General features: G+C 36.4%; 1 protein-coding gene across 1 annotated transcript; it reads right to left on the bottom strand.

Moving 5' to 3' along the window:
• Nucleotides 1-5,484: 5,484 nt before the first annotated feature.
• Nucleotides 5,485-12,462, bottom strand: LOC113073463 (transmembrane protease serine 9-like). Its single transcript, XM_026246366.1, has 10 exons — nt 12,315-12,462; nt 11,330-11,350; nt 11,076-11,238; nt 10,703-10,968; nt 10,474-10,619; nt 9,724-10,003; nt 8,104-8,275; nt 7,764-8,020; nt 7,560-7,657; nt 5,485-6,424 (listed from the first exon to the last, which is right to left on the bottom strand). The coding sequence occupies exons 1-10, from the start codon at nt 12,379-12,381 to the stop codon at nt 6,116-6,118; spliced, it is 1,779 nt and encodes a 592-aa protein (XP_026102151.1). The 5' UTR covers nt 12,382-12,462; the 3' UTR covers nt 5,485-6,115.
• Nucleotides 12,463-14,283: the final 1,821 nt, after the last annotated feature.

Below are 14,283 nucleotides of genomic sequence, written 5' to 3'. Positions count from 1 at the left end.
TGAGTAGCCATGGAGAAGAAAAAGGTCAAAGGCAGTGGTGGATTGGCCACACCCTCAGACAGTGAAGGAGTTACAATATGTCCAGGGGTTTGCTTCTACAGATGATTTATTAGGAACTTCAGTTCAGTCGCCACCCCTCTGACTGACATGACTAAATGACATACAAACAGACTGAGTTGGGCCCCAGAGTCTTGCCTAACCATCGACGAAGTAAAGACTCGGTTCACCACTGCCCTGATCCTCCAACATCCAGACCCAGAACACCCATTCATTGTGGAGGTCGATACTTCAATGCCATGGTTCACCAGCCAAGATGTACCCATGTGCTACTTTCTCCCACAAACTGACAGCCACCGAACTAAATTATAAAACAAATACATACATAAAAACAAGAAATACTACAAAACTATGTATATATAGATATACACATATATACACATATACACATACACACACATACATACATACATAATCATACACAATTATAACAACAATTAAAAATATACAATTTTGATTTGTCTTTAGCCACAGCTTAATCCTGGAAGTGAACTTTTTGAAGTCAGATATGGCCTTAATATCAGATGGTAATGCATTCCATAGCCTACAGCTCTTAACAGAAAAGGCAGTCTGTGCAAAGCTTGTCCTACAGTATGGCATTGTACAGTTATTGATTTGAACTAGTTTCTAGTAACTCTTTGGTTGTTCTGTATTTCAATAAATTTAGTAAGAGACTCAGGTGCTAAATTATTAATACACTTGAAGATTAATTTTAGGAAACATAAATTACTAAAACTTTCAAAGCTTAATATTTTATATTTTTCTCCAGTATGTAACAGTGATGATAGCGGATTGGCTTTTTATCCATAATTTTTATTGCTCGATTGTAAAGTGAACCAATGTGTTTTGTTGCAGACGGAGCTGCTTGCCCCCAAACTGTCATGCAGTATGAAATATGTGAAAACACCATAGCATGCATGTACAGTAGGGCTGCCTGATTTGGTATATAGTGTCTGATTAATTTAAAACAGTTGAGATTTCTTTGTATTGTTTTAGAGATTTTTCTTGATATGTTTAGTAAAATTAAGTTGAGGATCTATAACCAATCAAAGGTATGTGAATTCTGTTACAGATTGAATTGCCTATGCCACTACAACCTTGGTATCACATTAGCATTGACTTCATTACCGACTTGCCCAATTCCCAGGGTAACACCACCACACTCACAATCATAGATCGATTCTTCAAAGCAGGCCATCTAATCCCTTTGCCCAAGCTCCCCACAGACCCGCCAAATTACTCTGCAACCAAGCATTCCACCTCTATGGTCTACCTGAAGACATTGTGTTGGATCGAGGACCCCAATTCACCTCCAAAGTTTGTATGCCTTCTTTCATCATCTTAATATTAATGTCATACTTACATCAGGTAACCACCCTCAATCCAATGGGCAAATTGAACGTCTGAACCAGGAGGTGATCCGATTCCTCAGGTAATACTTTCAGCAACATCAAGCAGACTGGAGTAGATATTTATTCTTGGCAGAATACACACAAACTCACTTGTAAAACCAGCATGACCCCGTTCAAATGCATTCTGGTTTTCAACCACCATTGTTCCCTGGTCTGGCGAACCCACCGACCAACCCTAAGTCACGGACTGGTTGCAATACAGCGAGGAGATCTGGATCGAGATTAGCTCATCTCACCTATTTCATGCTGTCAGATGACAGGATCAGCAAGCCAATTGACATTGATGTCTCTGTCCCGAGTACACCCCGGACCAATGGGTATGGCTTTCAACCAAAGATCTCTGCCTCTGACTACCATGTGAAAAGCTCAGCCCAGGTGTGTGGGTCCTTCAAAATGTCTAGACCAATAACTCCAGTATATTACGTTCTCAGAACTGCCTTCTAATTATCGCATCTCTCCTACTTTCCATGTTTCACTACCAGTGTTTGGAATAACTGCGTTTAAAAAGAACGGCATTAGGTAACGGCGTTATTTTTTCAGTAACTGGGTAATTAACTAATTACTTTTCCCGTCGTTACAATGCCATTAACATTACTGAACGTTAAATGCAGTGGGTTACTATCCATGATTTAATAAACTATGCAATCCGAACACACCCCTGGCTCACAGCGAGCGAGCAGGTGGGTTAATAACGAGATAAGATTATGATTGGCTAAGCAGAGTCATGTGTTTCATGGTAGCCAATCAGAGCCAGTGTTTTTACACACATGCCGGCACACATGCAGCACACATGGCAGGCACACGCGCCAGCAGCGCCAACACACACAAACAAACACACATGCAACAGCTACACGAAGTTGCAGAGCAGCTGCAGAAATGGCGAGTCAGGAGCAATCCGATGAAAAGTTGGCATTTTCAGGTGGAGATATAAGCACTACTTCAAATTCATTGTGGTCAAAGGCAAGAACGTGCATGTAATGTGTATGTAATGTGTGACACATGCATCTACAAAGCTAGTGGCCAAAAACACTTTGATAATACTTGAAGTGCAAGATAAACTGTATGTTGACGTGCAATAAATATCGAAAGTTATGTACGAACACCTGTCTGTTCTACTCATTTCAACTGACTTGTGAAAACTGCTTAAAAAATAGTTATATCAGTTTTCTTAGCTCAGTTACTTTTTGAACAAGTAGTAGTGAGTAACTATAACTAATTACTTTTTTAAAGTAACGTTCCCAACAGTGTTCACTACTGTAAGGTCCAGGCACTCGGCCCGAGGAAGGTATCCGGTTCTGGATGAAGGTATCCTACGTGTTCAGTCTTTCAGCGCGTAGAGTAATTCAATTTAGGTTAAACTCAAATCTGACTCCATTTTCTTATCTAATCTGACTCCATTTTGGTATGACCTCGAATTTAGGTTGAAAGGCAAATTGGTTTTGTTGGTGTCTAATTATAATGTTATTCTTCTTACATTTGATTATTCTCATTTAACTCTTTACTTTATTTAACTCATTCATTCGGTGCTCATGTTGCTAACAAGGATACAACGTAATCTACTAGTCAATAATTACAGAGTAAAACAGAATAGAATCAAAATGTAACAATTTATTAATAGTCAGGTAGATATGTATTTTGCCAATTACATATCCAATTGAAACACATCAAATCATATCAATACAAAACATCAATCTCAAGATGAATCTAAAAGTAAAATATGCATACCTGACCTTAGAAAATACATAGTATGAAGTGAAGAGACACACAACACACTAAGGGCTTTCTGGCTACAGAAATCGCCCTGATCCTCTTGCTGCAATCGTTTAAATACCTCAGACCAAGACAAACATCCCCCGGAGATGGAGACAGAACTAAACAATTGGAATTTGCATTAACTCAGTCCCAAGCCTGGTGGTTTTACAACTCAATGGGAATAGCGGGTAATTTACATGGAGGACCCTAGGTAAGGGCACTCCCATCACAGTAATCAAGATATCTCTTGACTCTTCAGATCTGTATTATCTTCTAATCTACTTTTGTAAGATTGAGACCATTGTACCAGTTGCACTGAGACATTTCCAATGGTACTAGACATGAATGTTAGTTCACTTGCATTGACATTTTCATGTAATCATTTTGAGCAGACTGAGTAGAAGGAAAAAATGGGTGAAGGGATTTAAAATGAAACAACTGGCCAGAAGGGAGGAGGTCTCCTGCTCCTCCACTCTGTGGGGTATCGAAGATGCCTGTGTATGTTTTGTATTGTCTGTTTTCAGGAGATCAAAGTATCTCAGGTTCTTTCGTCCTTACATTACTGAAACCTTCTGGTTGTCCGAGAGGAGAGATGGGGAGGGAATTCAGGCCACAACTATCCTAGTTGACGGTGAGAAGGCATATCAAGTGCACGAGTTGCCGGATTCCAGGCACAGGGGCGATACCCTTCAGTATTTGGTCGATTGGGAGGGGTATGGCCCTGAGGAATGATCCTGGGTCAGCTCTAAGGATGTCCTTGACCCCACTCTCACGGAAGAGTTTCACAGGTCGCATCCAGAGAACCCAACCTCATGGAAGACCCTGGTGTCACCCACCTCCTAGCATCAGGAGCCGCTTGCAGGGGAGGTGCCCTGTTACAGAGGAGGTTACCGTACCACCTCCTCCTCACTGCCAGAGGGAACTGTCCCCTGGATATTAACGAACTCTGTTTCAGACTCCATTTCCCATCCTCTTTCATACCTGGGTCTGATCACTCACACCACACCTGACTACAAATCACACCTCATCACTCTCCACACCTCCATCTCATTTACATGCCCCCCCCCCCCCCCACACACACACATACAAGCAGTCACCAAACGCTCAATCACTCCGAAGTCTTGATTGCCCTGGCTGTCTTTTCTGAGCAATATTACCCGTGTTTTATTTTCTAGTGTATTGACTATGGACTGTTTCTCGATTCCCTGATTGTTCTCTGCCTGCTCCGACTCGGATTGCCTTCTATGAACTCTGTCTGTCTGCCGCCTGCCCTGATCTCTCGTCTAGTTATGGTTCTATCTAAGCCTTGTCTCCAATGTTCTGCCTTGCCGATATCTGACTCCATATTTTCTGACTATTCTCAATAAAGCTGCAAATGGATCTAACACCTTCTGATGTGTCACAACAGTAACGCACATGATATCTGTAACAGCATATAATGGCTATTAAAAAAATTACTAATTATATATCATTTTATTTCAAATAAAGGGAAATTAAAAGTGAATTTAATCCAAGCAGCTCTAAAAGATCTTAGAATAGTTCTGCATTCTTCTGAAGGCACTTTGCCTGTGTTTGCGGTGTTGCTCTGACCATTTAAACATGTTCAGTTTAGTGAAGTGTCTCTGGAAATATCAACAGTGATTGATCAGCCTTTTAGCAACAGTAGATCAAACAATCATTGTAAAAAATAAATAAATGAATAACTTTCATTATGTCGAGATCACAAGAAAATTAAGCTGTTATAACGAGAAAACAACTCTCGTTATGTTAAGGTCACAAGAAAATTAAGTTGTTATAACAAGAAAACAGCTTATGTCAAGATCACAAGAAAATTAAGTCGTTATAATGAGAAAACAAGAAGGGAAAAAATAATAATGCATGGCCGTATGTCTGGAAACAGGATTCTTTTGCTTTGAATATTGATTGGCATGTTGCTCGACCTTTTTTTTAATTATTGATAACTCAAATCAAGTATGGCATTGTATATATAGTTCTGTTCTGTGAATTGTCACTTTTTTTAGATAGAGACAGTGACATAAAACCTACACTGACAATCCATTAATGTTCATGATTTTTAAAATCCTGCTTAACCAAGCAAGCCTGTTCCTTTCAAGCCTTCCCTGTCTGTACTTGGGACTTTGAGTGTGTGTGTGTGTGTGTGTATTATTATTATTATTATTATTATTTTACTCAATTTGTTCTTTTAATCATATTTTTTTTTACAACAAAGTATACACTTACTTTTCACAGTCTTAAAACATTGTGTTGAAAAGAGTTACTTCATTCATTAAAATTAATATGATAACAACTTCCGAAAATATCATAAAAGAGATAAAAGATAAATAGACATGAAAAAAAAAAACAGAAAATAGTTTCACATTATGAAAAACTCATCAATTTTATAAACAATAATAAAAGGGATATATTCTATTCTTTAATATATTTAACTTACAGTAATGTCCAAAATGTGGTACAGTTTGAGGTACTCATTAGTTAAGCTACGGTAGAGAAAATTATTAGAACTGAACCACTCAAATGGGAAATTTCCATAAAGTGCCAAGCTGAATAACAACTACATGCTGCAACTGCTACGGTGTAAATATAAGTAAACCACAGGGTTACAAACATTATTTGCTATGCACTTGTTACCAGCAGTGTAAAGTCATATGGTGTAAGTGTGCAGTGTAAGAACAACAGGCAGCAGCTTCATGGTCTGAGAGAACAATAGAGATCTTAGATGTTCACACTTGTGTAGTAAAAATGAATTATGTGCCCCACAAAAGCTTTTTATGTTGTATGATTATGTAATCAGTCATAGGAAGCACATTGAAGACATCTATTATGTTTGTGAATACTTACATACACATTCAAAATGAATAAATCTACTCAAAGACTCAGCCTTGATAAAAGATTTTAAGAGCAGTAAGTGCAGGTAAGAGGACTGAAACAGTGAAACAGAAGGGAGATGATGTTTGTGAGCCACTAGAGGGTCCTAGGGTTGAGTTGTTTGCTGCGCTTGTAGGGAAGGAACCCACAACAGATGTCAGGAATGAGGCAAAGCTGGAGGTTTTAGTGAAGACCTGGACATCTTGAGCGCGAGCAGAGCGGGATGCGGTGCTGTTGGTCAGTGTTGGTATGGTCAAAACAGCAGCATGGATCCACGACTGACCCAGCTTACACATCAGCGGACCGCCCTGATCACCCTGAGAGAGAAAGAGACAACTCTTTACTGAATGGTAGAAAATCGTATTATTTGTCACGTTAAGTCTTTGTAGACAAATATTATAATTTTAAAGAAAAGAGTTTTGGTATATGGAAAATATCAGTGTTCTTACAGTATAATTTGACAAGAACGTACACTAATGTTTAAAAGTTAACTTAAAGCCTTTATGTATAATGCATTATAAAGGGTTATTAAAGGGTGTAATGCATTATAACTATTCATAATGTGCATTGTACATTATATCTCATTGTAAATAACTTTAACCAAAATTATAATGCATAGTGTAACAGTAAATTGATAAGTGTTATAATCTATTTACTGTGATTACAATTATTCAATACTGTACAATGCATTATAATGTGCATTACTAGACATAATTAATTCAATAAAATTACTTTTAGAATAGATTACACATAAAGGCTAAAGTAAAGTGTTTCTGTTAAATGTTATATTCTCAATAAGAAAGAAAACATTAAACATCTTAAAAATATCTTAAAATTCCCCAAAAGTTTTAATGAAGAGTTCATTTGTAAAAAAATGTATCCCAACCAACCTGCAGTTGGGTTATTTTGATTAAGTAAAATAACTAAAAAATAACTAACACAATAAAATGATATGAAAACATGATTTCTGAAAAAAAAAAAAAAAACGGAGTTATCTGTTTTTACAAATAAATTCTTCAAATGGTTGTATACATTATTTTAAAATACTTTAGGGTAAGGTTCCATTCATTTAAATTTTTTTTTTAATTCAATATGAACAATTTTAGTTTCAGCATCTATTAATGTTACTCATAAATATGCTGTGTTAATTGTTAATTCATTTGTTCATAATGCATCAGATAATGTTCATTTATACAACTTGAAATTTATTAGAAGTATATATAGAAATGAACATTAAGCTAGCTTGATAAATGCTCTAAAAGTAGTTTTAGTTAATGCTACCTAATGGATTTAGTATTAATATTGAATGAAACCGTATTGTAAATATACAGTACTTCCTTCCCAGAAGCCTTGGTTTACTAGTATTTAAGAATTACTTTTATTATTTGTAAGTACTTTTATTACAATAAATAATGCAAAATGTTGTTTTGTATTTAAACAGAAGGAACTTGCCTGCTGTAAGTTCAAGGAACTTGTACAAATACTGTTGTCTGAGGATGAGTTTCCACAACTCACAACAGAGGTCTGGTACTCCTGAAGAGTTTGAATCACTATAAAACGAAGAAGACAAATTCAAATTAGGAAGAAACATTTAATAATTATTAAACATCGTATAAACCTCTTTAGCAGTTAACATAGTGTTTAAAGCATTCACACCTCCTCCTGCTCCTGAGCCCCATCCTGCCACCCAGCACTGAGTGTTAGCGCTGAAGGTATTGCCTCCCATGTCCACACATATAGGCTGAATGAAATTTGTGAGGTTTGGTGCGACAGCCAGCTGCAAGACTGCAACATTGTCACCTGTACCATTGCTGAGTGTGAGATTGGCCACTTTTATAGAGACTTCATTGGGGTTGGAGCCGTTCTGATTCAGACGGCCCAGGATCACGGTCCAGTCAAAGGCATTGGTGGATCTGAACAAAACAGGACTCTGTTGAATCAGATATTTTTGATTTCTCATCACATGTTTTTGTTTATGGTGTTTTAGTGGCATTACCTGGTAAAGCAGCTGGCAGAGCTCATGACAAAGCGTTGAGCAATCAGCGTTCCTCCACAAACATGACTGCCGTTAAACTGCAGGCTTGCCATCCAAGGCCAAACACCGGAAGAGGCGAGGGAGCTGTTTCCTCCAACGCGGGTGTTCAGCGAGGCGCTTCCACACACTACAGCTACAGTAACAAAGAGAAAAGGAATGAATGGCGATTATAAGTGAAATATTTAGTTTTCATACACTGAAACAAATTATTTTAATTTGCTAGTAAATTACAAAAATAATAACAAATAAACAGCAAATAACATTAAAATAATATTGAAACGGTATGTTCTTGTAAAGGGTACTCCAATAATGTTATTTTTTTTTTTACAGTTGACAGCTTAGTCTTAAAAAGCAACAACAAATAAAATATATATATATTAAAATGTATATATTTTTAAAAATGACTTCATTGTCATTGTCAGTGTTCCTGTAGCTCAATTATTAGAGCATTGCGCTATCAAACGCAAGGTTAGGGTTTTCGATTCCTCTGGAACACATGATAGGTAAAAATTGATAGCCTGAATGCACTGTAAGTTGCTTTGGATAAAAGCGTCTGCTAAATGCATACATTTAAATGTAATTGTGTATGCTTAGGCTACACAATCACAGTCCATTAGCATACGTCACAGAACAGGTTTTCTGGTCATTGTTCGAATAAGCAGGATATTCAAGTTCTTTTTCTGCTTTTATATTGTTGATTAGATGACAGATAATGAGCTTGAGAACAAGAAGGGCTTTAGATTACAAAAATGGATATCATGTACTCTTTTCGGGCCTCCACTCTATTTGAAATGAGAAAAGAATTACAACAGCTGTTTATGAACACTGTTTATCGACTTCAAGATTTAAAAAACTCATGGTGTACACTTCAGTCTGTTCACGTTTAATTCAGTATGTGTCTTGCCATTTCTTAGTGATTAATTGTGACATTTACTAGCAAATTCTGAGTGAAAATTGTTACTCTGCCAATTTTTTTTTTTACACTCTTTTTAATAGTACTACAGGCAGCACACAGTGAGTGTATTTTAGCATTGTTTGTTATGGATCTAGTAGATGGTCATGGAAGATATGGAAATAGTGACGTGTGATGTCAGACTTAACAAGTTCCTAAATTTAACATTTAGAAACTAAATTACTTTTTTAATTGATAAATTAATAGCTAAAAAAAAGGCCTCATGATTCAGAGGGGAAGTCAATTAAGGGCTTTTAAAGATAGAGTCTGACTCAAGTTACAAGCCTGATGGTTTTTGCATGAGTTGATTTGACTGACTCTGTAAAAAGAAACAGTTCATAAGATTCATTTATGTTCACTGATGTGCTTAGGAAACACTGTGGCAGGCTCTAACTGTTGCCAATGTCAAATGCATAAAAAAAAAATACTTCTTTCTACTTTCTTTCTCCTAGATTGAAATTGACACTAGGAATTTTCTTCACCAGTAATATTGCTGCGTGTTTATTAAAGTAAAAGCAGCATTTCCTTTTGAAATCAAGAACACATTTAAGTTCTAGGACATGTAGCTAATGGACAACGTCTATGGATGGTTTATATTGGGAATGTTATTGGACTTGAAGGAGTCTTACGTGCGACGGTTGTAGTTGTTGTAGTGGCGACAGTGGTTGTGGGAATGGCAGGCACACCACTACAGCTAATTGCCAGATCACCATCGGTACCATTGGAGGTGAATGTAACAAAGCCCGGCTGGCTGGTGGTGATCTTCTCATTGATCCAGCTCTGGTACTTAGACACTCGGGCATACACACCAGGAAATTTAGCTAAAGCACAATCTCTGCCGAAGCTCACAACTCCAGACTGGACCCAGATTGAGCCCTGCTTGCTGACCATAGGACCACCAGAGTCACCCTGTAGGATGAAGAACAGGTTAGTGACATAACCTACATATTCCGGTTGTACTTCACAGGTGTAATATATAATATGAAAGAATAGTAGAAAGATCACATTCAATTATTTAATTTCAAAATTGTTGTCTTTATATCACACTGCTTCCCACACATAAATAGCTGTTTTATGAAAACAAAAATAAGCTTCATATTTGAGATCCCTTGTCATTAAAAAGTTAAAAACTCACCACTCCTTGATTGTGGTACAATGTGAGGGAAATTTTCTTAACTAGTACAAATGCATTAAATGCATTAAACAGATCCTTCACTATATTTTACTAATGTATATGCTATGCAGTGTTTTGAAAATGGCTCACTAGGTTGAAATCGAAGTTTATGAGACAATTCCTTATTATTGCTATTTTCACTAAAGAATATTTGCAGCCCAATAAAACTATGAAATGACCAAAATGTATGTACAGGAGTTGTTACCTGACAAGAGTCTTTCCCTCCTTCTATTAGTCCGGCACATATCATGTTGTCAGTGATTGTTGAGACTCCATAAAGACACTTACACTGCCTGTTTCCAACAACAGGCACTTGCACTTCCTGTAGATTTTGCGGTGAGGGCAGGGCAACTGTGAAAAGCATTAAATTATCAAATGTGCATCAGCACTGCAATAATATCGTCAATCAAGGTTTGTAAAACTAAAAAGCTTACCGCCTGTCTTAATGTTTCCCCATCCAGTGACCCAGCTCACAGTGCGGTTGAAGAATGTACTGCTTGATGAAGCCAGACAAACTGGTTTGATATAGTCAGTAAATGTCACCGGTGAAGACAGATGCAGAAGAGTGATGTCGTTGTCATTAGAGCTACTGTAGCCTGGATGTTTTATGATTTCAGAGACACTGCGGGACACTTCGTTTGCATTTGTTCCTTCCTGTGTCTGTCGGCCCAGGTACACAGTCAGGCCAGAGAGTGAAGTACTAGAATATGGTGAGTGAACAAGTGTTAAGCATTCGCCACATCCACTGAATGAGACATATTTTTTTGTTTTGTTTTATAATTGAATGGTCTGGTCTGTGATAGTTACTCGTCAAAGCAGTGAGCTGCAGTGAGAACCCATTCTTTGTTGATGAGTGATCCACCACAGAAATGGCGACTGTTTCTGTGAAGGCTGACCTGCCACGGCCAAGCACCAGGAGATGCATTCTGTCCTCCAACGATCCTTGTGTTGAGAGATGCTCTGCCACACACTGACAATGACAATAGCAAATCAAACAGCTGGACACAGCAACATTTTTATAGGATTTGGCTATTTAAATTATGTGGCGAAAAACTAGTTACCATCCAGTTGTGCGTCACATCCTAGAAAACAAGAAACAAGTTCAGTTACCTATTACTGAACCTATATATAACCTGTAGTGTATATTCAATATAAAACCTTTTTCTATAAAATAAATAAATAGTAATGTTAGTCAAAATAATACATGCTAAAATACAGTTTTATTTAAAGGTTTTTAAAAGAAATCTCAGCAAGGCTGCATTTATTTGATCATTAATCACATTATACTGTATGAATCATACTGTATGAAAATACAGTAAAAGCAGAATTATTGTGAAATATTACAATTTAATCATTTTCTATTGTAATGCGATTTAAAATTGTATATTTAATGTCAAAGCTGAACTTTCAGCATCATTATTCCGGTCTTCAGTGTCAATATGATGTTTTGCTGCTCAATGAACATTTCTTCTTATTATGATTAGTGTTCATAACAATTGTGCTGCTTCATTCCTTGTGGAAACACTACAATTGAAAAGTTTGGTGCAAGTGAGATGCAAAAAAAAAAAAAAAAAAAAAAAAAAAAAAAAAAAACAAGGGTTCATGATCAAAGAGAAAGTAAAGACATTTATAACATTCAAATAAATTATGTTCCTTTATACTTTCTAAACACTAAAGAATCATGAATTTTTTATCACGATTTCCACAAACATATCAAGCAGAAAAAAATTATTTCAACAATGATATTAATATGAACCATTATTAATAAATGACCACCAATAGTAACTGAGCAGTAAAAATGTTTTATATTAGAATGATTTTTCAAATGATCATGTGACCCTGAAGAGTGGAGTAATGATGCTGAAGGTTCAGTATAATATATATTACATTTTAAAATACTTTCAAATACAAAACAGTCATTTTAAATTGAAGTAATATTTCATAATATTGCTGTCTTTAATTGCTCCAAACTTTTGACTGGTACAGTAATATAGTTTATAAAAAATATTTATCCTTTAGTATTAATTATCCAATAAAAGAGCTTACCTCTCATGAGAAGAGCGATGGAAAATGCTACACTGAGTAAATGGATCATATTCCTTGTCAACTTCATCCCAGACAACACAGCTCAGATACCTGCACCTCCACCTGCTCTTAAATACTTTGGTTAACCTGTTTCCTACACACCCACACACTCTCTCAACGCATTTTAACAAGAAACGCCCCTGACTCTTTCAGTTTGTAAACTCTTTCAATGTTCATTCGTCTTACTTATTGAGCAACCTGCAGGTCTCAGTGAGATAAGGAACAGGCTGGTGACTCTTAGTCATGCATAATTCTCACCTGTGCAAACTCTGAAATCTGAAACTGGTTAAAAATGTGTTAAAATAAGGTGCTCATGTATTGGTAATAGTTTTTATTTTATTTTATTTTATTTTATTTACTTTGTGTAGATTGACTAAGGATGCTCGAGGTGCTTTTAGTGTTTCTGTCAGATTTTAAAACATGCAAAATCAGCAGCTCTATTCGGTGGTGAAACTGTGTTGCGTGAGATTCCTTGAATTCCCAACCTGATCCCAAGATAAACCTAACTATCAGGTGGAATTTCTGGTTGAATTTGTGCAACATCATTCATATGTAAACAAACATTTTTAGGATGATAAAGCAGCACTAAATCTAACACCAATTAATGGCCAATTCGGCAAAATGTAAAAAGGTACCAATTGCAATGATGATGTGTTGCAATTGCCTGAAAACCTGCAATTGTGTTCTTTTTCTATTATAACCTGCTTTCAGTGATACTGCAGAGATGAATTAGCTTAAAGTAAAATTTCCGTGACCTACAAATGTCCACCATAAAAGATCATTTAGCTGTTACAGAAAAAAGAAGTTGTCCCTCATTCCTCTGCAAAGAAATATTCTTCTGACTGCATCTAATTTGAATAGCATTTGTTTTCCAACAAAAGAGTGAGTCATGTACAGCAGGAATCACTTGGCACATGGCCAGAGTAAACAAGTGGAATGCTTCTGGTAAAACAAGCTAAATCCATAAATAGCCACAAGCTAAGGCCTATTTGATGTAATAAAGAAACCATTTACTAATACATTTTAGGCCACATTTTTATCTCATTTTGCATGATTTGTTTTATTACAAACATAATAAAAAAATATGGCTACAACAACTAATCGATCAAATTGATTATTATCGATAATGAAAATCTTCGACAACGATTCTCATTATCGACTAGTCAGATCTGCCCGGAAGTGCACAAACAACTGCAGCCGGTCACATCAAATCACATCAAATCACAGCACTGCATAAAGTATTTCTATGGAAAAAATGCATCTACATATATTGGAAGAAACAGAATGAGCTCCTGCAAGAAAACTACTTGATCCAAGCTGCCACATATATATGATAAATCTATGTATGATAAATAAAACTGTGCCATGGTATATTAGCAATACTCACTCTCTCAAGAAAGAAACTTGTAGTCTTGAGCGCAAGTGGAGAAAACTAACTTGGAAGTTTTTAGAATTGCAAGGAAAAACAGTATGTCCAGCGATAGACAGGTCCTAAAACTGCCAGGGCTGAGCATAGCCACAGACTCATTGAAAATAACCAAAACAATCCAAGGTTTTTTATTTAGCACAGTGGCTAAATTAACAAATAACCAGACACCACCTGATTAAAATATTCAATCAACATTTAATATTAATGACTTTATTAATTTCTTCTCTGATGAACTAGATACTGTAACATAAGAAATACAATAACAAATGTCGATTTTACAGCGTCTAATACTTCATTTTCATCCATCGCACCCAAAGATAAACTTCAGTGCTTTACAACTATAGGACAGGAAAAGCTAAATAAACGTATCACTGTATCTAAACCAACAACATGTTTATTAGATCCTGTACCCACTAAATCACTGAAAGAGTTGTTACCTATAGCCGAAGAACCGCTTCTCAATATTATTAACTCGTCTTTATCTTTAGGTCCCCTCCCAAA

Source organism: Carassius auratus, unplaced genomic scaffold (assembly GCF_003368295.1).
Source record: "Carassius auratus strain Wakin unplaced genomic scaffold, ASM336829v1 scaf_tig00012180, whole genome shotgun sequence".
NCBI lineage: Eukaryota > Metazoa > Chordata > Actinopteri > Cypriniformes > Cyprinidae > Carassius > Carassius auratus.
The sequence above is the reverse complement of the archived record's forward strand: the minus strand, read 5'-3'. Positions and strand labels throughout refer to the sequence as shown.

Excerpts from the sequence above, each read along its gene's own strand:
- LOC113073463 (XM_026246366.1), bottom strand. The coding sequence starts at position 12,381 with ATGAAGTTGACAAGGAATATGATCCATTTACTCAGTGTAGCATTTTCC. Across the intron at positions 11,239-11,329 it reads ATGTGACGCACAACTGGATG|TGTGTGGCAGAGCATCTCTC; the intron begins GTAACTAGTTTT and ends TGTCATTGTCAG. Across the intron at positions 6,425-7,559 it reads GTTCCTTGAACTTACAGCAG|GGTGATCAGGGCGGTCCGCT; the intron begins GCAAGTTCCTTC and ends TTTCTCTCTCAG.